We start from the raw sequence: 26,076 nt of genomic DNA, 5'->3' as shown, positions 1-26,076 counted from the left end.
TTATAGGGTTTATACTGAGTACAATATTGTATAACTGTATTAATTCAACTATAAACCTAAAAATGTACAGCCAATTTTGAAAGAGATGCATCTTAGCTCTGGAAATTGTTATTGAATATGTCAGTGCTGTTGTAATGAAATGCCTCTTCTAATCATATGGTTATTAAATAAATAATTTTAAAAAAGAAAAAAAATTTGTGTATGAGTGTATTGCCTGCATGTATGCAAGTATAGTTGTGTCCTGCAATGCCCATGGAGGTCAGAAGAGGGCATCAGATTCCTCTGGAATTGGAGTTATGGATGGTTGTTAGCTGCCATGTGGGTGCTAGGATTTAAACCCAGTTCTGCAAGAGCAGCCAGTGCTCTTAACTGCTGAGCCATCTCTTCAGTCCCTAAACTTAATTTTTTTTTGAGGGAGACAAGGTCTCACTATGTAGCCCTGGTTGGCTTGGAACTCTGTATATAGACCAGGCTGGCCTTGAACTCACAGAGATATACCTGCCTCCCATGTGCTGGAATCAAAGGTATGCGCTACTTTGCCCAACAAGATTTATTTTTATTTATGTGTGTGTGTTTGTGTATTGTGTCTGTGGAAGTGGGTGCTAACAGAGGCCAGAAGAGGTTAGTTGGAGCCCTCGAACTGGAGTTACAAGAAGATGTGAGCTGCTTAGTGTGAGTACTGAGAACTGAATTCTGGTCCTCTTGAAAGACAGCAAACATTCTTAATCGCTCATCCATCTCTGTAGCTCCCTTAACTTTTTTCTTTTTTGGCAAGTATATAAGTCATTTATTTTGTTGCTGTGAAAAAATACTCCAATAAAAGCAACTTAAAAAAAAGAAAGTGTTTATTTTGGTTCACAATTTGAGGGTCTAGTCCATCAGGGCAAGGAAGTCATGGCGGCAGGAGCTGGAGGCAGCTGGACACATTGCAGCAGCAGTCAGAGAGCAATGAATGCACATGTTCAGCTAACTTCCCTTTTCTCAAGATTTATTGTTAATGTGTGTGTGTGTGTGTGTGCCACATGTGTATGATGCTACATGTGTGTGGGTGTCTACAGAGGCCAGAAGAAAGCTTCAGATCCACTGGAGCTGGAGTTACTGGCACTTGTGAGCCACCTGACATGGGTCCTGGGAATCAGACTTGAATAGCAAGTGCTCTTAACTGATGAGCCATCTCTCCAGGCCCTAGTTTTCTCCTTTTTATGCAGTCTGGGATCAAAGCCCATGGACTGGTGCATCTACTTTAGAGTAAGTCTTCCTATCTTAATGAATGTAATCAAGAGATTCCCTCACAGGCATGTCCAGAGGCTAATCCAATCAAACAATCCCTCACTGGTGTGCCTGAGGCTTGTCTCAGTGATTCTAGAGTCAGTCAAGCTGATACCTAAGGCTAACCATCCCAACAGGTATACCGATCTTTTCCTTTGATACAGGGGTTCATGTTGCTCAGGCTGGCCTTGAACTAACTGTATAGCTGGGAAAGACATCGAATCAATCTGATCCTCCTGTGCCTACCTCCCAAGTGAGGGGATTACAGGTGTGCACCACTGTGTACCACCATGTCTGGCCAAGTAGACCAGTTCTCTCCAAGACTGTAGTCATTCAATCTAACTGCTCTAATTTGTTAATTTTAACCAATCATTCTTTCTTTATAACATCCTAGGGGCTTGTTCATTCTCCTCTAGAAGTTTTTTATGTGCTAATAATTGCAAGGTCCTCAGACCAAGCTTTAGGCACTGACTGTTTCGAGACTGAGCAGACTTGTATACAAGGGAATTGGGGTGCCATCAAATACAACAAACCTACTGTGCCCAGTGCATCATCACCCAGTGTCTTAGGAGGCAATCTGTCTTTCTTTGATGTGAACTTTTTTGGTTTCTTATCTTACTATCCAACTTGGCCTGCATGATCTGGCATCCTTTGCTGATGTGGACTGCTGTACCCTAGGCATGGCGTGGTCATTGATATCTTGGAATCAGAGGAACTGTGATTATTCACACAAGACTGTCACAAGACTGGGCTCACTAGCATTTTCTTGTGGAGAGGAAGGAGGATTCACGAGCTGCACAAAGGGTGGTACAGCCACCAGTCGGCCAGTTGCCCATGCTCCTGCAGACAAGCCCTTACACATGCTCTTGTAAGTAATCCTCACCCATGCATATTCCTATAAGTAACCCTCATCTGTGCTCCTGTAGGTAAACCCTCAGTGCATGCTCCTGTAAATAATTCCAGTTAAACTCATTGGTTCACCAAGCTAGATTTGGGTGGAATTGTTTCTTTGGTCTGTGGTTGGTGCCCTATGTGAGATGAACAGACTTATTTTCTCATCTCCCCTGGAAAAGTTAATACAACACTCACTCACTTGACTTGAGGTTTTGGTAATCATTTTACCTCTGTGACAGTGGATCCTAGCCAAAGTTGGCCTCTGGGACACTTGGTAATATTTGGAGACTTTCTGTTTGTCACCACCAGAAGTGGGTTCTCCTGGCAGCTGATGGCTAGGAGTTAGTGATGTGGATAAATATCTCCTAATACATGAGATAACCTCAACTGTGGCCCTTGACCCTAGACGAGGTCATTCATCAGCCCCGGGTTCCCTTGTCCCACTTTCAGCCACTGCTGTGTTTCCTGGGTGACAGATTCTCCAGGACTCCGCCCAAGCTTTTGAAAATTCCATATCCAAGTGTTCTCACATCCAACGTCCACCTCAGTGCTGAGGTATTTAGACTTCTTAGTTCTGGTAGCACCTGAGTCCATTAGATTAGAGTTGGAAGGAGGGATTTTGATTGGCACTTTTACCTTCATGTGCCACTGTTACTCATTAAAAGTGTGTAGTGACTGTCTTCTGGGTGCTAAGCATGTTATGAGCTGGGTAGAGGAATTCTTATTCAACAGGCTGTGCAGGTTTGTCTGCTTTTCTTATCAGAGCTATAGGAAGGGGAGCCTTCCATGCCCCCAGAGATAGGAGTGCCCACAGAACATGTGTACTCTGAGCATTGTAAATTCTGACACTGGTACCCCTTGTCATCAGGACTTGTCTGATGGTGCACACACCCCTGTTTTCAAAGGATGCTGAAGGTCTAGGAAGGAAATCGCCACTCTTTCTCTCTGGAGCTCTCAAATGGCATCAAAGGGAATCTCATTAGTACCACAACTTCATGCAAGTGTGAACCAGGTTGCCTTTGTGGATGCGTAAATTATCCAGGGAGTACCCCTGGATCCAAGGAAAGAAGTAAATGGGATCAAACAGAGGCATGGCTGTTTCTAGGTAGGCCCAGGGAGTTCTTGCTTGAGAAAATACCAGGCCTGCCATGTGTACAAAAGCCACCAAACCCAAAACCCACCTGTGACCAAAATCAAGCACAGTGATGTTGTGCCTGGAGTCCTAGCACTCAGGAGTCTGAGGCAGGAGGATCTCTAGAGTCCAGGAATTCAAGACTGGTCTGGGCAATATTGTGAAATCTCATCTCAAAAAGATACATAAATAGAACTGGAGAGAAGGCTCAGCAGTTAAGAGTGCTTGCTGTTCTTCAGAGAACCAGAATTTTGTTCCCAGCACCCACATTGGGTGGTTCAAACTATCTCTGACTCCAGCTCCAGGGAATCTGATGGGGTTCCCTATTGTGGACCCGGTGAACACTTACATGCATGTGCATATGCGCAAACACAGTCATACACATAAATAAATAATGAAATAAATATTAAAAGATAAATAAATAGATGTGACCCAAAGTAAGCTCAGAAGCATCTCTTCTCTCTCTGCCTCTGAAGGTGACTGGGGCTGGTGTAGCTAGTATGGAGGACCAGAAGTCCCAGAGCAGGAGCCAGCAGAGAGGAGCCTTCATTTCTGAGCATAGATGAGTACAGCCCTTTGAAAGAACAGAAGCAAGGATGGCCAGGAAAGTGCTGGAGAAAGTTTAGATGAGCAGAAAGCCCTATGGTGGCAGTTACACCAATAGTGGCTGAACTTTTGATAACCAGATGAGATCACCAAAATCTAACTGAAAAGGTACATTAGCTTGTTCCAGCTACTGTAACAAAACACCACAGACTGCATGACTTAAGCAACAGGCATAGATTTTCTCATAGTTCTGAAGACTTGGAGTCTAAGGTCAAGGTGTTTGTTAGGCCAGTTTCTCCTTGAACCTCTCTCTTCAATTCGCAAACTGCCCCCTTGTGTCTCCTCATGGCCACCCCTCCATCTACGTGTGTCTCTGTGTCCAAATTTCCTTTTCTTACAAGAACATAAGTCATATTGGATTGGCGCCTGTGTATATGACTTAATTTTGAGTTCATTGCTTCTGTAAAGGGCTCATCTCAAAATAGAGTCATATTCTAGAGTAATAAGGGATAGCACTTCAGTACAGGAATTCTGGAGGATCAAATTAAGCCCAGAAGAAGTGGATTAAAGTTTAAGCTGGGGAAAAGCTAAGATGGTTTGAAATGTCTAGGTAAGGTTTTTTTTGTTTTTTTGTTTTTTTTTCTTGTGGCCTAGGCTGAACTTGAATTCACGGCAATCCTCCTGCCTCCGTCTCTCAAGCGCTAGGATTACAGGTATGTACCACCATACCCAGGTATAGACCAATTTTGAGATGAAAGTTCTCTTTGTACATTCTGGAAAGGACAATCTTCAACCCTGTTTAAGAGTAATTGATCAGCCTTTTTTCATTGTTGACTAGAGTTTCTCTCACATATGGTTGAGTAGCTCTGAAGTTTCCTTAAGCTTAATGTGTCTTTTGCAAACTTCCTTTTTTTTTTTTTTGTACTTTTGAGACAGGGTCTCCCTGTAGCCGCAGCTGTCCTGGAACTCACTATGTAGACCAGGCTGGCCTTGAACTCACAAAGATCTGCCTCCCAAGTGCTGGGATTACAGGCGTGTGCCACCATGCCCGGCGCAAACTTCTTTTTTGTGTTTCTTCCATTCTAAACTCTAAAGAGGAGGGACTGTAGCTCAATGGTAGGTAGAGCACTTACCTAGCACATAGTTGGGCTTCAACCATAGCAGCTCAAAGTTGGCGGGATGGGGGAAGTCATACCTAAATGTAGCTATTCCAGGAGAAAGGAAGAAGAGAAACACCAAAATCTGTTCTCGTTCTCTCTCTCTCGTGGATGGGTCCTGAGGAACAATACTTGAGGCAGACCTCTGGCCTCCCTCCATATGCACAACCACACATGTGCACACAGGATCTCTCTCTCTCTCTCTCTCTCTCTCTCTCTCTCTCTCTCTCTCTCTCTCTCGATTTATGGATCTCAAAATATCTGGTGATTCTCAGATCATCGGAGTATGTGTCAAAAAATACTGATCAACGCAGCATTAATGATGACTCTTGTTTCCATCCATCTTTGGCTAAAAATGAACTTACTTGAATTTCCCATATAAGCTTTTTGCTTGTAGCTGTTAGCTAAGATGGTGCTGTAGTTTGCTTCTCTGTTGCTGTGATAAAAACAGTCTGGTCAAAAATAGCTTAGGGGGGAAAGGGTTTATTGCATCTTATACTTCCAAGTGACAGTCTGCCATTGAGGGGAGCCAGGACAGGAACTCAAGGCAGGAACTGGAGGCAGACCATGGAGGAACGCTGCTTACTGGCTTGCTCCTCTGGCCTGTGCTCAGCCTTTCTTTCTTTCCTTTCCTTTTCTTTTTTTTTTTTTTTTTGAGACAGGGTTTCCCTGTTGCTCCAGCTGGCCTGGACTTGCTATGTAGACCAGGCTGGGCTTGAACTCACAGAGATCTGCCTGCTTCTGCCTCCTGAGTGCTAGGACTAAAGGTGTATGGTGTGCCACCATGTTTTGCCAGCCTTTTTAAAAAAAATATTTTATTTATTATTTTCAGTGTATGAGTGTATTGCCTACATGTATGTAAATGCATGTGCTCTCGGAGGTCAGAAGAAGGCATTGGATTCCCCTGGAACTGGAGTTACAGACAGTTGTTAGCTGCCATGTGGGTGCTGAGAATCGAACCTAGGTCCTCTGCAAGAACAGTTAGTGCTCTTAACCACTGAGCCATCTCTCCAGGCCCAATCAGCTTGCTTTCTTATACAACCCAGGACCACCTGTCCAGAGGTGTTAGCACCCTCATTGGACTGGGCCCTCTCACATCACTCAACATAAAAGAAAATGCCTCACAGACATGGCCACAGGCCAGTCTGATAGAGGAAATTCTCCAGCCAAGGTTTCCTCTTCCCAGATGTGTCAGGTTGACAACTGAGGTTAACCAGGACAGTTGGTCCGTTTAGTTACTGTGGTTCTGATTGTAACTAGAGTTTTTAGGGTAAAATTCTAGGCTCAGGCAGCTCCAACAAGTTAGGCCTGGCACTCATCCCCAGTACATCAATGAATAAGACAAGTAATGGTAAATGTAAGGAAAGGAGATTTTTCTCAATGTGGTCACACTGGGAAGAGGGACAGATAAGGGGATCCAGTGATGCCAAGTCCATCTTCAAGGTACCAACATGAGCTTTAGGTTTAACTAGGGGAAGAACTGGTGCGGGGTCTAAGACGTGTGCGTGACGAAGGCTGGTCACGGTCTCAGCTCAGGTCCTACGTGACAATCTGAAATGCCCTTTTTACTTCAGACAAAGTAAAGAAGACAGACACAAAATGAAGACAGAGATGTCAGGCTTTCATTGCCTTTTAATTATGTACGTTGTGTGCTCAAATGAGGAGTCAATACTTTTTGGCAAAAGCAGCTTTTAAATGCCTGTTTCATGATCAGCTAGCTTGCTGTAATAAAGGTTTTTCTCTCCACTGCCCTGCCTCTGAAATATCTCCCATTGTGTGGTGAGCAAACCAAATACTTTTCAAGACAACACTTCTGTAAACCGACTGTCAAAGAACATGATTACTATGTATATATGGGACAGGGTCTGGCCATGCAGCTCTGGCCAACCTATAGTCTCTCAATATTCCTGCCTCTACCACAAAGTACCGGGATTACAGCAGGCACCAGCACATTTGGCTGGTTAGGCATGTGGTTTTATAGACAAAGGATGGAGAGAGCAGAAACAAAGAATGGATTGGTCATTTCAAGCTTTCTTTTCTTGTAAGGTGGGGATAATGAAAGAAAACGAGGAAAATGACTGGTTGGTTAACACTGAGTGGCTTCAGATCACCTTTTTTGGGAGGGGCAAGGATTGAGGTAAGGAGACATTAATATCATGTCAATTAAAGCTGGTTTGTTTGGAAAATTTAGTTGTTATGCATTACATTAGTTTCTTATTGCTGTGGTGAAATACCTGACAAGGGGCCTGTGTTCAGGAATTCAATCTTACACTAACTAAGATGAAGGGTTCATCCCTGAGATGTGATTAGAATTTGAATGAGCTAGGTGGTGGTCCACCTGGAATCCACATACTCAGGAGGCTAGGTCATAAGACAGATAATTTGAAGCCAGGCTGGGCTACTTGGCAGTCAAAAACAAAAAGCACAAAACAAACTGACAGTAAATGGCTGACAGGTCCCCAGGCCTTTTTTTTTTTTTTTTTTTTTCCCATCTATAGCAATAGATGTGAGGTGCATTTATTGTTTGTTTCCCTGAAGGATGTAGGTAGGGCATTGCATAATCTTTAAAAATTATTTGCTTTTACACTTATGTGTTTGAATGTTTTGCCTGCATGTAAGCATACCATGTGCATGCAGAGCCCTTGGAAATCAGAAGAGGGCATCAGAGCCCCTGGAATTGGAGCTACAGATTGTTCCCAGTCTTCTACAAGAGCAACAAGTTCCCGCATCTCTCCAGCCCCATGCATAGTCTTTAATGAGGGAGCTTTGGAAACACCTTTTGGTTCTAAGAATGGAACAAAACTCCTTTCCAACCTTCCTCCATTCTATTCTGGTTTCGTCTATCCCTTGCAAGGGTGGGAAGGGTCAGTCAGGTGGGTCAGTCAAGAGAAATGACAAGCAGCTGGGTCTTCACTGAGGCTGAGAAGCAAATGTAAGACAGATGGCCTGATGTCAGAGCAGAGGCAGTATCACCACAGGCTCATAAAGTACCGGCTGGAGTTAAATGCAAGAGATACCACCAGAAGCCAGTCAGCAATTGTGATGACAGCTGTAAGCTGGGAAGCTGCATGGGGCAGGAGGAAGGAAGTTTCAAAACTGGCCTGCATGCAAACTAGACAGTGTTGCCAGCTGGGCATGGTGGCACACCCCTGTAATCCCAGCGCTCTGGAGGCTGAGGCAGGAGGAGGATTAGGACTTCTAGGCATCGGAACTGGACTATTCAGTGAAACTGTTTCAAAAACAATGGACTGTGGCGATGGCTCAGTGGGTAAAATGCCTGTGTGCAAGCTTGAGGCTCTAAGTTCAGTACCCCAGCATCCACGTAGAAACCAGCTGGGGTGGTGCCTGTCTGTAACCACAGTGCTGTGGGGGTTGGGTGGAGATGGGTAGATAACCAGAGCTTGCTCTCCAGCCAGCGAAGCAAAACTGGTGAGCTCCAGGTTCATTTAGAGATCCTGTTTCCAAAAATATACTACAGAGTAAGGAAGACACCTGATGTTGATCTCTGGCCTCTATGAGCACAGTACCCCCCCGCACATGTGTACATACCCACACAACATGCACTTATACCACGCACATGTACACACACAAAAAAGGGAAGACAGGATTGAGTTCAATCTTGAGTGTGAGGTACATTTCGCATTCATCATATCAGACCACAGATGTGGAAGAAACAATTCTGGCAAATGAATAGTAACAGCATTGTATAAGTGTCTTATACCACATGCACAATTGTTTTGCAGCTAGTTAGTAACTTTGCTGGTTTCTTCAAGCGATACTGGATGACAGCTCTTACAGCGTGAAAACTTCGGAGTGACTGGTGTGGTGATGCATGCCTGCATTCAGGAGATGGAGGATTGCTTCAAGTGTGAGGCCAGCTAGGGTCACAGAGCAAAACCTTGCCTCAAAAAGGCCAAAAAGTCAAAACCAAACAAACAAAAAACCAAGCCACATGTTACAAAGGACAAAATAGACAAGGTTCCTTTACTGGAACATCAATCAGAATCAGCCAGCTTCAGCTTAAACTGAAGGGAGACATTAGTGATAGAGACAGAGACCTTTCATCAAAGAGAGCAGCAAGCTTTTATTGAGCTGTGGGGTTGGGGAAGAGTGAAGTTTCGTCATGGTCCATTAGTCATGGACTTAATTTCAAAGTCTGCTCTTGTGTTTTGGTCCTCTGGCCTTGAGGTTTTCAGGGTAGCAGGCAGTGGCTTAGCCTAGGACTGCTGGGTTTTTCTTGACATCATCATCTTGCATAAATGTCCTGGCCTTGTGGTTTGGGTTGGACCGTATAATAAGGCTGAGGGACTATAGATGCTGGAGTTTCGGAGAAAGCACAAGGGCAGGTCAGAAGAAACAGAAATCCACTCCCATGGGGAATATATCAAGTCATGTTATGTCGCAATTCTGGACAAAACATTTCTCAAATGACAACATGTCTACACACAGAGCTGAGTAGAGTCTGACTCAGAAGACAGAAAGGGCTAGTGAGAAACCAGTAAGGCATTGCTCAGCTGTGTGGCCTCAAAAATGAATGCTTTTTAAGTTAACTAAGAGTTACTAGAGCTTGGGCTGGAGAGATGGCTCAATGGTTAAGAGCACCGGTTGCTCTTGCAGAGGACTCGGGTTTGATTCCCAGCATCCACATGGTGGCTAACAACCATCCATAGCTCCAGTTGCAGGGGATTCAATAACCTCTTCTGACCTCCACTGGCATTGCATGACACTGGTGCATTTACATATATGCAAGCAAAACACTCATACACACACACACACACACACACACACACACACACGTAGTGCATACAGTGGTCAGAGAGCAGCTTGGCTAACAACTGTCCGTAACTCCAGTTCCAGGGGAATCCAACACTCTCTTCTGACCCCCACGGGCTTTACACGACATGGGTGCACTTATACACATGCAGGAAATACACTCATACACATGAAATAAAATAAAAATATTATTTTTTGGTTGTGAGCCTGAGCCTTTAACAGCTCTCCAGCCCTAAATAAATATATTATTTTTTTTAAAAAAAGTGTTACTGAAGCTAGAAGGCTTATTTAAGGTTTTGTTTGGTTGCTTTGGTAACAATTCCGCCTAGTCTTTACCATTTGTGTAGCCATCTTGAACCTCATTAGTTTTGGCAGCGTTTAGTCAGAAAGGACTCTTATTCTCTAAACATTCTGGCCTTATTTACCTAATGTGGTGTTGGTAGTGTGCTTCAAATGGGTAACAGGTTGAGGGCCTGGAGTTTGCCTTTTTGTCCCTTGTGGCAGTCCCTACCTGTTTCAAGTGTATATTTGATTCATTATAAAAGCTCCAAAATTCCATCAGCTGGAAGGACTGTCATTGTAGGCGACACATTTGAAGCTGAAGTTTTTGTTGTGCTGAATGTTGTGGCCAGTCAGTTCCTCAGAGGCCAGGCCTGGTGGCACACACCTGTAATCCCAGCACTTAGGAGGCAGAGGCTGGCCTGGTGTATACTGGGAGTTCCAGGCCAGCCAGAGTTACATGCAAAGTGAGTCAGAACAAAACAACAACAGAAGCCCCCATGGAAATTGAGATTTTTTTTTTCTTTTTTGGTAATCTTAACTTCAAAATTTCAACATTATTAACCAGGTGTGGTGGTGCACACCTTCAGTCCCAGCACTCGGGAGGCAGAGGCAGGCGGATCTCTGTGAGTTCCAGGCCAGGCGAGGCTACAGGGAGACTATGTCTCAAAAGCAAAACAAAATAAACAACAACAAAAAAATCAAACAACAACAAAAAACACCAAAAAGCAAACAAACCAAAAAAATTTCAACATTTTATTCTTTCAGAATTGTGACTATAAAAAACTTACATTTTTAGGGCTTTCAGACTTTAGGGATTTGGTGCTTTGGGAATTCCAACATTTGGGATGATGGCATTTGTACTGTGTCCATGGAGATTAGTCAATGCTGAGTACAGGGGATTTTAGCTTAGATTTCTGCCTCTGTAAGATTTGTGACAGGAAAGAAAAAATATGGATGAAATTGTCATATGAAACCCAGTACTTTATATGCTAACCTCAAGTGTTAACAAAGAAAAAAAGAGGGGTTAGAGAGATTGTTCAGTGGTTAGTGCATTGGCTGTTTTTACAGAGGACCAGGGTTCAGTTCCCAGTATCCACATGGTAGTTCACAACCATCCATAACTCCAGTTCTAGGGGATCTGAAGCCATTGTCTGACCTCCTTGAGCATTGCATGTAGAGGTGTACTTACATTCATGCATGCAAAACACATACATACACATAAAAAATTAAAAAAAGAAGAGGATGTAGCCAAGATAATTTTAATCATGATCATTCAAGTATCTGGAATGAAGTAGCCTGTTTTGTCCCTCATGAAATCAGTACTAGACCCTCATCTGAAGAACCTCAGGGCTGGTTGCCTTTTCTCTGTTCAGTTCCTGTCACAAATCATACCCCCAGGCTCTTCTCTGAGTTGTTCTTTTTTAAATTTAGATTTTAGTTTTGTGTGTGTGTGTGTGTGTGTCTGGATGTTCAAGGGGGCCAGAAGAGTCAGATTCTCTGGGGTTGGAGCTATAGGTGGTTGTGAGATGATGTGGGTGGTGGGAACTGAACTTGATCTTAATTAATCACAGAGTGATCTCTCCAACACCCCCACTCTAAGTTTTAAGGCTATCTACAACATAATCTGAACGTCCTCCTTCACTCCAGCATGTGCACTGAGTACCTTTCCTGAGAACTGTGAACAAGTTCCTTTTCCCCTGACTGCATCTTCCTAGTCCTCTTCCCCAAAGCCTAGCCATCCTTGGGAGGATTGCAAGGGGGTGTGTGTGTAAAAGAAAACAACAAACTACCCACCAGTGGCCTTCTGCTTCCTTTGATACTGTTCTTATCAGTGAAGACCTAAATCATACCAATGACAGCAGAAGGTTGTCTTCTTTGAAGGCAGAACCCACATAATTGCTTTTTAAAGATTGTTTTGAATTTACTTAAAATTTTATGTGTGAGTGTATTACTTGCATGTATGTAACTGCATCTGTATCATGCAATGCCTGCAGAGGTCAGAAGAGGAGTCAGATCCTCTGGAACTGGAGTTACAGATAGTTGTTAGCTGCCATGTGGGTGCTGGGAATCCAGCTGGGGTCCTCTGCTGAGTCATCTCTCCAGCCCCATAGTTTTTTTTTTTTTTTTAAACTGTTTCATGGTTTATTGGACTATGAAACACAGAAAAAAATGTCCTTTTACATTCGGCTGAGCAGTTGGTTCATAGACGTCACCAACTACTCAAAACTTGATAGGGCTTAGTGTTTTGTTTTTATTATTATTTTATGTATGAGTGTATTGCTTGCATGTCTGTAAGTGTACATGCTGTGCAAAGCCCACGGAGGTCAGATCCCCTGGAACTGGAGTTACAGGCGGGTGTTAGGCGACATGTGGGTGCTGGGATTCGAACCCGGATTCTCTATAAGAACAACCAGTGCTCTTAACTGCCGAGCCAGCTCTCCAGCCCTGGTCTTTTTATTAACAGTGCTACCCGGCAGGCTGCACCTGCAGATCCTAACGCGACCTCTACAAGCGAACGAGGAAGGTCACTGCGGACACAGGGCGGGAGGGCTGAGCTAACTGTGTCAGAGGCCCAGGTTACACCCGCAACAACACGCTCGCTGGTCTCCTGACCAGCAGCTAGGCCCGGGGGCGTCGGGAAGGAGCCTCAGGAAACGAGGAGCGCAGCAGCGAAGGGGCGGAGCCGCCGCCGGGCCTTGACGGTCTATGTGGGCGGGGCCAGGGCCGAGAAGAGGCCGTGGTCTGTGTCGGGGTGGGGGCCTCCGGGCAGAGGAGGGGCGTGACCAGGCGGGGGGCGGGGCCAGGCCAGGAAAGGGGACGTGCCAGGCCCGGGGGCGGGGCCTGCGGGCCGAACCAACTCCGTGTGGGGGAGGCGCGGCCGGAGGCTGGCCCTCCCTCCCCAGGTGGTCGCGGCGGGCTGGGCGCGGCCTAGCGCTGTCCTTGCGCGGTGCGGGACGCCTCGGTTCTGTCGCTCGGCTGCAGCGAACGGACGCGGAGGTAGCAGGAGAGCAGCGGCCAGGCGGGCGGCGTTGACCATGTTGTGTCGGGCGGCGTGCGGGTAGGTGTGCGGCGGCACCGCGCGGGGCCGGCGGGGGGCAGGGGGCTCGCGGGGGCCGGCGGGACCCGGTCGGACCCGGTCTGACCCGGCGTGCGCCCCGTCCGCAGTGCGGGCGGGAGGCTGGCCCCGGCGGTGGGCGTCCTGGGGTCCCGGCAGAAGCACAGCCTCCCCGACCTGCCTTACGACTATGGCGCGCTGGAGCCGCACATCAACGGGCAGATCATGCAGCTGCACCACAGCAAGCACCACGCCACCTACGTGAACAACCTGAACGCCACCGAGGAGAAGTACCGCGAGGCGCTGGCCAAGGGTAGGTGCGGGGTGGGGTGGGGTGGGGGCGTGCGCGCAGAAGGCGCCCGAGTCCCGGCAGCCGCGTTGCAGCGCGGAGCCCCCCGCGGTAAATACTGGCTCGTTTTATTGCAGAAGAGGTTTGTATAAACTTTGACTATCCCCGGAAACGCGGATCGCAGAAGGCCATTTCGTTCCCGCATTGCTGTCGCTGGCCTTTAAAGAAAGCTGATGCGTAACCCGTTTTCGCATATGAGTATTTCTCTTTTTGCATAGGAATATTTAAATTGTGCGCCTGTTATGTAACGAGGCTTTGGACGTGTTTGGTTTCCCAGGTAGGTTTGCCAGTGCTCGTCTGCTTCCGGCCCAGCCTGGGTCAGGGAGAGTGCCCTTGAGTTTCAGGGTGGCCCTGGATACAGAGCTCTGTTGTGGGCAGGCCGGCCGGCCTGTGGGCCTGGGCAGCAGCCGAGGGAGCGCTGGTCCCTGGAGATGGCTTGGACAGGAGTTGGGGTATTGCCATAGTTATGGGAAACGGTGGGACTGAGAGCCCAGTGTAGGACTTGGAGAGGCCCCGGAGCCTCAACTGCCCCCGCACTGTGAGATTATACGTTTCACTCGTGTGTTTAGAGGCAGGTGTTAGTTAGCACTGGGGTGCTCATGACGGAAAAGCACTTAACGACAAAACAGGCCAGCCTCTGGTAGGCTTGATGATTTTTCTTGATTTAACTTCGGGGTCAACATTCACAAGAATAGCCATTTTGTGGGAAACAATATCTTCCTCAGTTAAATATAGTAGTTAGGTGGGGGATGGTGGTGCATGCCTTTAATCCTAGCACTTGGGAGGCAGAGGTCAGGTCGATCTCTGTGAGGTGGAGGCCAGTTGGGGCTATAGGGAGACCCTGTCTCAAAACAATATAGTACGGAGTTAAACGAGTAAATAAGTATATACTGTATATATGTAAAGAGCTCAGTCAACAGACAGTAGTATCTGGACTTTTTATTTTTGTGCTCGGGATGAATATGGGAGTGCTATGGTCTGTAAAAATTTTATTAGAGAGAGAGAACATGTGTGCCCCCGTTCCTGTGGAGGTCAACTTCTGGGAGTGTTTTTTTCCACCATGGGATCTAGGAACTGAACTCATGTTCTACACAGGTCAGGCTGTCAGGTTTGCTTTACCTGCTGAGCCATGTTGCTGGACTGGGTATACTATAATGTCTAGACAAAGTAGTATGTTGTCAATTAGTAGTTTTTACAAGGAAAATAACTGATGTTCAGGCCTCTAGATTAGGTGCATTGCTTGATTGTATTCACAGCAAAGTTTACTTTTTCCTCAATGTACTGAATTTGAGGCCTGTGAAATTTGACAAACGCTAGACAGTGACATCTGGTGGACGAGGGGCATCTAGTGGAGAAGTACAGTATTGCAGCATGATTGTGTTTGCGGTAAGTGGCCAAACCGAAAGATGAAGTTACAACATTCTGGAAAATTTATTTGCAGTGATCAAATCTGACGAATTGAGTACGGGAAAAGACTCCTGATTTAGGAAATAACATGCGGGAAGATGTGGTAATGGTTAATGCTGGGGAATGGAAAGCGTTCCCTGCAGGGTGACCTCAGTTACAACATTCTGGAAGATTTATTTGCAGTGATCAAATCTGACGAATTGAGCACGGGAAAAGACTCCTGATTTAGGAAATAACATGCGGGAAGATGTGGTAATGGTTAATGCTGGGGAATATCCCGATTGGGAAAGCATTCCCTGCAGGGTGACCTCAGATACCCGGGAAACCTCTGTAGTGCTGTAAAAACATCTTAATTCTAGTCCTGTAGCCACAGCTAGCCTGGAACTCATTATGTAGAACAGGCTAGGCTGCCTCTGCCTCTGTCTTCCGAGTGCTGGGACTAGAGGCACACACCACAACACCAGGCTTCCTGTGCTTTTCTTGTGGAGCCAGAGCTGTGCTTGTTTAATGAGAACTGCTGGGAGAATAAACAAGCTGTAGGTTTTATTGTAGTGCTCTGTGCAGTACTCTATTGCAGGACTTGCTTTTACTCAGAATTACAATTTTGAAATTATTAGAAAGTTAAAAACTTGAAAAAGTCAAGTAAAATAATGTCATATGTTCATCACATGTAACTAATACAAATACCTTTCAGCCAGAAGTTTTAAGTTACTTATTTTTGCTATAGAGAGATTGAATCCAGGGCCTTGTTCATGATTATTAAATTTTTTGAGACAGGATCTCATGCAACCCAGACTGGCTTCAAACTCACTGTGTAGTAGAAAATAACTTTGAATTTAGGATCCTCCTGCCTCCACTCCTAGAATGTTGGGATTACAGGTATGTGACACTTCTCACTCCTGGTGTATTCCGTGGTAGGGATCCAATCTAGGGATTTGTGCATGATAGGTAAGCACTCTACCATCTGAGGTACATCCCCACCCCCTCCCCCCTTCTCCAGTATCTAAGCTTTTATTTATGCAAGTTGTTATAAACAGGCATCCATATGGCATGACAGGTGAGAATGGGAAGGCAGAGAGAAGGATTCTGCTCTCTTTGGTGATAAAGCTCTGGGTTCACCGCATCCTGGATTTTAGTCTCCCAGAGACAAGTGGTCTTTAGAAATTATGTACCACTTCTTGAGAATGACGGTGTTGTAATGAGTGTCAGTTCGGTCCATGATCAGTTTCCCTGGGTCCTGGATAATGTCATCAGTGTTGAACTTCACACTGCCCTTGCAAACAGCCTGGATCTTTCTGGCTGGAGAAGAGCCTACAGATGCATAACTTGGCTTGAGTGCTAATCCCAGGCTGGGGTAAAGACGAAACTGAAAGGGGAATGCTGCTTGAAGTGTCTGCTCCTTAGGTCCGCCTAGCTTGCCTTTTAAAAATTTCGAGACTGAGAATCTCACTCAGTGGCCAACCTGGTTTGTTTTCTTCTTGTCTCTACCTTGTGACTTGTAAGTACGACCTGTACCACCAGACTTGGCTTTAACATTTGTTTCTGAGCACAATAATTTGAACTGACACCAAAGAACACATTGAACCTCAGAAAAGTGTACTTCAGAGCAGGTATTAACTCCTTCAGATTTCCTTCATCTTTTTAGTTTTCTTTTTTGGTGAGACAGGGTCTCAGTATGTAACCCTGGCTGACCTGGAATTCATTATAGAGTAAATATATAGAGGCCTTGGCCTTGAACTCACAGAGATCCACCTGCCTCTGCCTCCTGAGTGCTGAGATTAAAAGCCTGCACCACCACCACACCCCTCTCCCCCCCATTTTTTGGAGATAGGGTCTCATGTAGTCCAGGCTGGCCTCAGCCTCCCTGAGTGCTGGGGTTGCAAACTATAGATTAAAGAAAATTAGTTTTTATTTAGAATCTACATTCAATATGTTAAATCATGAAGTGAGTCATCAAATATTTCTAGAGTGCCTTCTGTGTTTGAGAAATGCATTGAACACTGAGGACACAGCAAGGCAGAAAGCTTGTTGTCACTGGAATCATGGACTGGTCAGGAGACAGATGAACTAATGTGCAGTGTGCAGAGTTGTGTGTGCCATTGAGAAAGACAAAGTAGGCTATGGGCCTGCGAGGGATGGTGGGGGATGGGTGGTTTTTGTATCCTGGATAAAGAAGGCATTATTGATTAAGAATCAGTCATGAAGCTGTGGTGGCTAGAGTGGTCAGCAGAGGCAGCCACCAACAGCAGCACACTGAGCTTGTCATCTGAGCACTGGCAGGCCACTGAGGCTCCTCAGGAGCAGAGGCCAGGTGAAATTACTCTCTGTAGTTGAGTGTTGACATCTTAGGGCTGGCCCCCACTGAGAAGGGACACCTCTCAGAAAGGGTTCAGAGGCATTAATGCAGGTGGTGCTCTGTACCAGCAGGTAGCAACCAAGTGAGGATGAAGGGATTGGGTTCTGGACAGGTCTTAAGATGGAGTTGTGCTGATGGTGGTCTGGGTGTGGAGTGTGAGGAGAGGAATAAAAAATGACACCAGTGTCCAAGGGACAGGCTTACATTCACTGAGATGGGGATGATCATAGGAAGAGTAAGTTTGGGGTTGAAATCAGGAGTACAGCTTGAGTTTTTGAGTTTGTTACTGATACTTTGAAATATATCCCAATGACTAGTTGTCTGTTTTAAAAATTAGTTTTCCAGCTCTACATTTTAGGAGTGTATTACTGTATTCTGTTTCTGATTTATTTGTTGGGGTAGGGTTTTACTATGTAGCCCACCCTAGCCTCAAACTCAAGATCCTTCTGGTCCAGTCTTCCAAATGTTGGAATCACATACATGTAACAGGGTACTTTGTTCCCATTACTGTGTTGATAACACATATGCACCAGGACACTTTGCTCTCATTACTGTGTTGATTACATACACGTACCAGGATATTTTGTTCTCATTACTGTGTTGATTACATATATGCACCAGGACACTTTGCTCTCATTACTGTGTTGATTACATACATGTACTAGGATACTTTGCTAGTCCTTACTGTGCTGATTACATACATGCACCAGGACACTTTGCTCTCATTACTGTGTTGATTACATACATGTACTAGGATACTTTGCTCTCCTTACTGTGCTGATTACATACATGCACCAGGACACTTTGCTCTTATTACTGTGTTGATTACATATATGCACCAGGACACTTTGGTCTCACTACTGTATTGATTACATACATACACCAGGACACTTTGCTCTCATCACTGTTTTGATTACATACATGCACTAGGCCACTTTGCTCTCATTACTGTGTTGATTACATGCATGTACCAGGATACTTTGCTGTCATTACTGTGTTTTCTTTGGTATTCTATTTGCTGAAATCACTTGTACCCAAGAGAATTGTAAGCCCTTGGTAGTTAGGAGTGATTTTTGCCCTCACTGTACCACCTGCTGGGCCCCTTACCAGTTGTTCTGCATGTTGTTAATTGAACTGAAAATAACTGGAACAAGTAATTTTAGGAGGGCCTTTTTTCTTTTTTTCTTTTTTTTTTTTGCTAGAATCTGAAACTGCTAAATTTATAGATACAGTGGTATAATTATTTAATGTCTCAAAAAATATATATATATAGTGCATGAAGTGGTTTAAGAGTAGCTGGGCGTGGTGAGGCTTGCCTTTAATCAAAGCACTTGGGAGATGGATCTCTGTGAGCTAGAGGCTAGCTTGGTCTACATAGCAAGTTCCAGGCTAATCAGAGCTACATAGTGAGACCCTGTCCAAAAAACAAAAACAAAACCACACATACAAGGTTTGTTTGTTTATTTTCTTTTTGAGACAGATGCTTGCTATGTAACCTAGGCTTGTCTTAAATACATGACCATCTTCCTGCCTCAGGCTACTGAGTCCTGGGGTTCTAGGCCAGTGCCATCAATGCCAGGTGTAAGGAGTTTTTTTAAGAATGTGTTTGCATTTTATATTTCAGGAGATGTTACGGCTCAGGTAGCTCTTCAGCCGGCGTTGAAGTTCAATGGTGGAGGACATCTTAATCATGCCATTTTCTGGACGAACTTGAGCCCTAATGGTGGTGGAGAACCCAAAGGTTGGTGTATGTTGGTGCAGCTTTGTCTGTATTTTGTGTGGAGCAGGAATTATTGTTGATTTCATCTTTTATTTATGTGTGTGTGATGTGTGTATGTGAGCATGTGCACTGTGCATGTGTGTGGAGGTCAGAAGACAGCTTTGGAGTTGGCTCTTTCCTTCTGCCTGCACATGGTTTCTGGGGATTCAGCTCAGTCTCCAGGGTTACACAGCAAGTGCTTTTACCCTCTGAGCCATTTTATTGGCTCTTGTTGTGTCCTTGTTATGGCAGACTGAGACACAGGACCTGCCATGTACAATAAAGATACCAGGAGACTCATGTGGAAAAGTCGGGAAAGTTTATTCGTGTCAGTGAACTTGAGTGGAGTTTCTTCCCAAAGAACTTGAACCCTGGATTTAGTTCCTTTGTAGTTTTTGTAGGTCTTCCCAGTCATTCTTTAATGATTACAACACTGTGGGTTTAAGTTGTAGCCTATGTGATTGCCAGCACAGGTCATTATGTGCCCTTAGACCACTGCAAAAAAATTCCTTCTGCAGGCATGTTTGCAGAGGCAGGTGTTTAGTGCAGGCACAAGATTGTATTATAAGCAAGGGAATTGCACATGGATGGTCCACAAAATAACTGTGTGTTTGTTCCTCAAGATAGCTTTCTCCATTTTACCTTGATTCCTTTTAAACAGAGGGTTTAATAAGCATTCATAAACCACTGTAAGGTGAATACTTGTCCTGAAGTAAATAATCAGTCATAAAACAATATTAGACTCACACAAAAGTGACATCAAATGCATGGGTATATTTCTTTTCCCCTTTACCCTGAGTGGCTTCAAAAAAACGTTTATGTGTGAGTGTTTTGCCTGCAGGTATGTAAGTGCACTTGTATCATGCAACACCCACAGAGGCCAGAGGTGGGTGTCAAATCCCCTGGACTGGAGTTAAGGATAGTTGTTGGTTGCCATGGGTGCTGGGAACCGAACCTGGGACCTCTGCGAGAGCAGCCAGTGCACTTACCTGCTGAGCCACCTCTCCAGCTGGAAGTGCCTGTTTTTTGTTTGTCTGTCTGTGATGGCCATAGGCATCAAATCCGGGGTCAGCTACATACCAGACCAACCCTCTGCCTGAGCTGCATTCCTGGCCTGCTATTTGTTCTGTCTTGAGCCATTGCTACTATACAAGGCAGCCAGTCTTACTCACTATTAGGAAGTGCACTGTCTTTGGAGTAGAATTAAATGGGAAGTACATCTGGGAAACTGGATTATTAATTCTTTCTGAGTTAGGTCTTCAGACTATGACTTGTACTTCTGAGGTTTTGACGGCGACTAGGATAGAGTGTAGCCAAGTCAGCCAGTGATGCTGATGTTTTCTGCTGTTCTGTGCTGTGCTCTGCTGGATCTGTTCGTTGTGTTTGTGGATGATTGCCTGTTGCCTTTTTGAGACAGGGCCTCCTGATGAAAATAGCACAGAGAGTGCAGCAGCCTCTAACTGCACTGATCAACCGCCATTAAAAATGCTGTGAAGGGGACTGGAGAGGTGGCTCGGGTTAAGAGCACCTGCATTTTTTTCCAAAGGACCCAGGTTCGGTTCCTAGCACCCACATGGCTTGCAACTGCCTGCATGCATGTGATGTTCATACATACACACTCAGGCACACACATAATACACATAAACTAAACTAAGTAAATCTTTAAGAAAAGGGCTGTAAATGAAAACTCAGCCAGGCATTGGGACAGACACAGTGCTGGTGTGTGTGGGTTCCTTGGGCTAGAGCATCTTCTGAATGATGTTGTCTAGTTGGTCCTGTGACACGAATATCTTAATATTGAGTGCATATTGTATTGCAATTGTTGAAATCCGTTTGTTTTATGGATTTTTTCCTTTAGGAGAGTTGCTGGAAGCTATCAAACGTGACTTTGGGTCTTTTGAGAAGTTTAAGGAGAAGCTGACAGCTGTGTCTGTTGGCGTCCAAGGCTCAGGCTGGGGCTGGCTTGGCTTCAATAAGGAGCAGGGACGCTTACAGGTTGCTGCCTGCTCTAATCAGGACCCATTGCAAGGAACAACAGGTTAACTTTAAAAACTATTACTCATTTTTCATTTTGGAGATAACAGTTTGCTATAAAGCACTTAATGAGAAATAAAGAAAACTAGTAGAGTTTAAACTTTGTGGACAGTAATTCTTGTAAATCTTATTAGATAGTACCCAAGTCTTGTGTAATAAAAACTCTCTGATATTTTGTAAAATAAACACATGTAATTTTTAGATACATTAACAATGTTTTAATAATAAATCCTGCTTAATTCTATAGGAAATTACTGTATACACTATAATAAAAAACTAAAAGTAGATAAGCAGTGAACAAAGAAGAGTGTGTCTTGGGCACCTGTGCTCTCCTTTTCTGGTGGGCACCTGTGGTTAAACTGGGACCAGAACTTAGGTCCCAGCCTCCTGCCTTTCTTCAGGGCTTTGGTATATGAAAATATTTGACTTGGAAAGTTCAAGGCTCAGCAAATCCTTACTTTTTCTGTTGGGCCTGATTGAACTAGAAGCCCTGTATAAGATGTCCCTGACGTGTAGGAGGTGGAGTCCAAAGCTGTTGAGCAGCTAGCTGTGGCTCTGATCTCTGATTTTTTTTTTTTTTTTTTTTTTAAGTGGGATCTCACTGTGTAGCCCTAGCTGGCCTGGAACTCTATGTAGACCAGGCTGGCCTCACCTGCCTCTGTCTCCAGAGTGTTGAGGTTAACGGTGTGCACCACCACACCTAGCTGGATGTGATGGTCTCAGCCTGCTGTGCTCACATCAAACAGCAGTGTTTCTCTGCTCCTCTCTTCACCTCTGCCCATGCCTCAGGACTGCCCATAAGACTCACTTCCCTGGGGAGCAGAGCATAATGTCTGCCCCCCAACTCCCGAACTTTGGGAAAAGAGCTTGGTGGGGCCTTAGTCATCCCCGAGACAGCACACTCTCCTGTGGCACCTGAGATACTTGAAGAAGGCTGGGTTCAGCACTCAGTGGCTCTGTTACTATTTTGAGAGCAGACTTAAGATTCTGTAGTTAATTGATTTTCCAAGGGTGGTTATTTTGTATTCGTTACGTTTTCTTCCAAAATAAAGTTTAAGATGTTTTTGTAGGAATATTCATTCTTATGCAAATTTCCCATTTTATAATAATAAGTGGATGACATTGTTTTAAAGGGTAGCTTTTTTTTTCTTTCCTGTAGGCCTTATTCCACTGCTGGGGATTGATGTGTGGGAGCATGCCTATTACCTTCAGTATAAAAACGTCAGACCTGATTACCTGAAAGCTATTTGGAATGTGATCAACTGGGAGAACGTAGCTGAAAGATACTCCGCTTGCAAGAAGTAAAGCATTATCATCATCCTGAGTGCTGAGCTCCATATGACCATTTTGTAGTAGTATAGAATACTTTGATAAGTAATAGACTGCTTTATTGTCACATTGATGTTGCTTGTCCACAGATTTGATAAACATGTTATAAATAATTCCTATTTTAAATTAAATTTTATTATTAGGCGACTGTTTGAGAACAGTATGTGCTCTGTGTGAATTACTCCTGATTTAACATTTTCTTTGAAGTGCCAAAATTGCTAACAGGTTGTAACTGTCATCATGAGACCATCAAAAATATTCCATCCCAAGCCAGGCATGGTGATGCATGCCTTTAATGCCTGCACTTGGGGGCCAAAGAAGAGAGGATCTCTGTGAGATTGAGGCCAGCCTGGTCCACACAGTGAGTTCCAGGCCAGCTGTGGCTACAGGGAGACCCTGCCTCAAAAAAAACAAAAGAAAAACTAAAAGAAAACTTCCATCTCTAGGTTTTGGCCTGCAAGGGAGTCTTTGCAATCTTGTTCTATTGCAGTTATAGAAAATCTCGTCTTTTTGCCCCAGTTATTTAAAAACAATCGAAAACTAAATATTTCCCTTTTGCATTTAAAATTGCTCTTTTGTAAGTAATCTGTGTTTAGTGATATTTCTGGTGGAATTTATTTATGGTTACAGTTACACATGGGAAACCATTTTGCCATTTGAAATATGCAACTTGAGGGTGTGGATATAATGTTCCTTGGTAGAGCTCTTGTTTGTCTTGTGCAAGGCCCAGGTCCTAGGTTCAAACAAATCAACGAATCCCAAGTGACTTGATTATTAATTGGGAACCGCTATGAAGAGGAGATTAATTGTGCATCTGGGTTTTTCTATAGGCAGAAGTGTAAAAATCTTTAAGTTTGTCCTTAAACATAAATTATGAAAGTGCTCAAGATGGACAAATTAGGGCCTGACTGATGATGTCAACCATGGGGACTAGGCCAGAGGGCATTCTGGGTAGGCACGGGTGTCCCCTTCAGATCATTTGTTTTCAAAGACTGTTTTTCATGACATTGTGATTTGTGTGGGGGTTGTTTTTGCTTTTCAAGAGTTTTTAGCCACTAGAGGAGCTTTGCATTGTTTCTCAATAAAGAGAAGCCCTTCCCGTGACAGTGTTCTGATCACGTGCTTGTATAGCTCTGCATGTAGGGTTGTGTACTGTGTAAAGGCGCCTGGGAGCCTTGTAAATTCAGCTAAGCACAGTCATGTGTTTTTACACTTTGTTTCACCATCTTCCTATTCTGTTTAATGACTATACAATTTATCAGTTAGACATGTCCTGATCTAGTTCATAGTTCTATTACTGAATATTTTCTTTGTGTTTAATTGTTCTTTATTACCAAATAATGGTGCTCAGAAACCCTGTGCACATGTAAGTTTTACTTCCTATTGGGATAGTTTATATTGACTTTTTTCTTAAACCTAGTTAGTAATTTGACCCAAATTTGTTTTTTAATCCTTTTTTTTTCTTCATGGAAAAATGGAGTAACTTAGCAGTTTCAATATTGAAGACTGAAATTAAAAAAATACATATTTAAATTCAAGGCGCTTTTTCAGAGCTCTGTAGAAGGTATTTGGGCCTTCTGAATGTCAGCGTTGGTGGTGTTCTTGATGACTATGTGCTTATGCTTGTGGGTCGAAGAACTTTGAAGGCTGTGAGTAGCATCCTTTACATGCGCAGTGATGTGAATTTCTTAGAGAGCAAATGAGTCTTGTGGTTGCCACTTGCCTTTGTTTACAAGGCAGTGAGCGCTGGTTAAACAGACCTAGGAAAGTGGTAGATGGATGGACTTTTCAATACAAGTCTGTTGGATCAGAGTTTATCTTGAACTAACAAAGAGACTACTGACTTACAAAACTTTGACTCCTACTAAGTGTTCAGATTTCAAAAAAATTCAATGTTGAAATTTCTATGAGGCTCTATTTTTGCTTTGGCTCCGTGTTGACGAGGACAAGGGAGCATACTGTCTGCCATTGTCAGGGTCTTCCTCCTTGCCATATAGATTTTAAGAGACCAAGACAATTTAAAATTAAAGACTTAATCATCCAGGGGAAAATGAGACTTAGATTATTTAGCTGTCTCCTTGTAAAAGAAATAGAGACAAGTAAATTGATGTTTTTTTTTTTTTTGAAAGAAATAAATACTGTTCTTTCAGGAAGGGGTGTGTGTGTGTGTGTACAGTGTATGCCCCAGGCAGAACTGAACTTGGCAAATGTTAGCATGGTCAGCACTGGAGGGAAACAAGGAAGCAAAGTGTTTTCTTTGAAGTAGTGTCTGTTGCTTGAGCTGTTGTGTATTAATTAAACTTTGAAGTTCAGAAACAGCTTTATTGTACCTGAAATTCTTGGTCTTAAAGTGAGATCTGAATTTCTGTTGAGCACTTTAGAAAAAAGTAGTATCAGAACCACACAGTCTAAGATGATGTGGGCTGTGTGTGAGTCACAGCTAAAATTAGATATAAATATTAGTTTTATTTTGTGTTTTAATTTTAGGTAAATGACTTTTAATAAATTGCAGTTCTATCCCTGCCTACTTCGAGCTAATATTGTCTTCTGATCATCATGTTTAGTACACACTGAAAAGCCTAAAAGTTCCTGGATAGTTTTCGTTCAGTTATTCATTAAAGAAGCGTTTATTTTCTCATTGTAAGTGTGAAGCATTTTTGATTGTTAATTAAAAAAAATCTGTCAACTATTCAGAGGTCTGTGTGTGATGGGTGTGTCAGAACATTAATGATCCTGTCATGTTCCATTTCTGCTGCTTTCCTGGGAGAACGGAATAATGACTGATAAGCAGTTGAAATGTTACTCTTAAAACCTAGCAGTCCTGTGAATCATGTCTGTAGTAACAGATTTAATTACCAAACAGTATTGGGGATATAAGGGGGAAAATATCTTTTTCCTACTCTCCTAAATGGCTCAACACACTTCTGTCACCAGACACCCTAGGATAACCAGCTGATTCTCTGTGATTCAACTCCAGTGACACTGTCTCCCTGGAGTATGTCATATCCTTGGATCAAGGGCTCAGTCCCCCAAGACTGCACTTCAGACGCCAGTCTCAAGCCCCAGGTTGTATCCTGTGTTTCAGACAAAGTTGCTGTAAACTAGGTGGTAATGGCTGATTTAAAGCATCCACTTGATTGGATTAAGAAATGCCTAGGGTATTAGTGAGACCAGCCCTGAAGGTGGGCGGTGCCATCCCATGGGCTGGGTCCCTAGATTGAATAAAAGGAAAAAGGAGAAAGCCATCTGAGCAGGCAGGCATCCCCTCTCTCTGCTTCCTGTCATGGACATGTGAGGTGTGAGGAGTCTCAGCCGCAGGCTTCTGCTGCCATGCAGCCGCCATTCCTTCACTGCCAGGTGGACTGTATCCTCTCATTCGGTGAACCAAGATAAACTTCCCTTAGGTTCTTCTTGTCAGGTATTTAGTCACACTGATGAGAAAAGTAGCACATTGGGCTTCCCAGTCACCTTCCTTGGGTATGATTGATTTGTTAGAGTGGCTTACCAAACTCAGAAAACACATGTTTACCCATTATAACAGCCTTAAAAGAGTTACAGGTGAAAGCATAGGGTGAAGTATGTGAGGTGTGTGTGTGTGTGTGTGTACCCCTCCAGGTGCCCTCCCTCCTCAAGTTCACCTGTCTGGAAGCATGCTTAAACTCTGTTTTGGAGACTTCATTACTAGGCACAATTATAATCACCCCTTTGGTCATTGGTGATCTTGTCAACTTTTA

General features: G+C 44.1%; 1 protein-coding gene across 1 annotated transcript; it reads left to right on the top strand.

Annotated features, from left to right (window-relative positions):
• The first annotated feature begins 12,950 nt into the window (after positions 1-12,950).
• Positions 12,951-25,031, top strand: Sod2 (superoxide dismutase 2). Its single transcript, XM_008833859.3, has 5 exons — positions 12,951-13,111; positions 13,219-13,421; positions 18,845-18,961; positions 20,838-21,017; positions 22,173-25,031. Exons 1-5 carry the CDS (start codon positions 13,089-13,091, stop codon positions 22,316-22,318), a joined length of 669 nt encoding a protein of 222 aa, XP_008832081.1. The 5' UTR covers positions 12,951-13,088; the 3' UTR covers positions 22,319-25,031.
• The last annotated feature ends 1,045 nt before the right edge of the window (positions 25,032-26,076 follow it).

The sequence above is a fragment of the Nannospalax galili genome, unplaced genomic scaffold, assembly GCF_000622305.1.
Source record: "Nannospalax galili isolate Female #2095 unplaced genomic scaffold, S.galili_v1.0 scaffold497, whole genome shotgun sequence".
NCBI lineage: Eukaryota > Metazoa > Chordata > Mammalia > Rodentia > Spalacidae > Nannospalax > Nannospalax galili.
The sequence above is the reverse complement of the archived record's forward strand: the minus strand, read 5'-3'. Positions and strand labels throughout refer to the sequence as shown.

Coding starts and splice junctions, on each gene's coding strand:
- Sod2 (XM_008833859.3), top strand. CDS start 13,089: ATGTTGTGTCGGGCGGCGTGCGG. Junction 13,422..18,844: donor CCGCGAGGCGCTGGCCAAGG/GTAGGTGCGGGG, acceptor TTTATATTTCAG/GAGATGTTACGGCTCAGGTA. Junction 18,962..20,837: donor TGGTGGTGGAGAACCCAAAG/GTTGGTGTATGT, acceptor TTTTTCCTTTAG/GAGAGTTGCTGGAAGCTATC.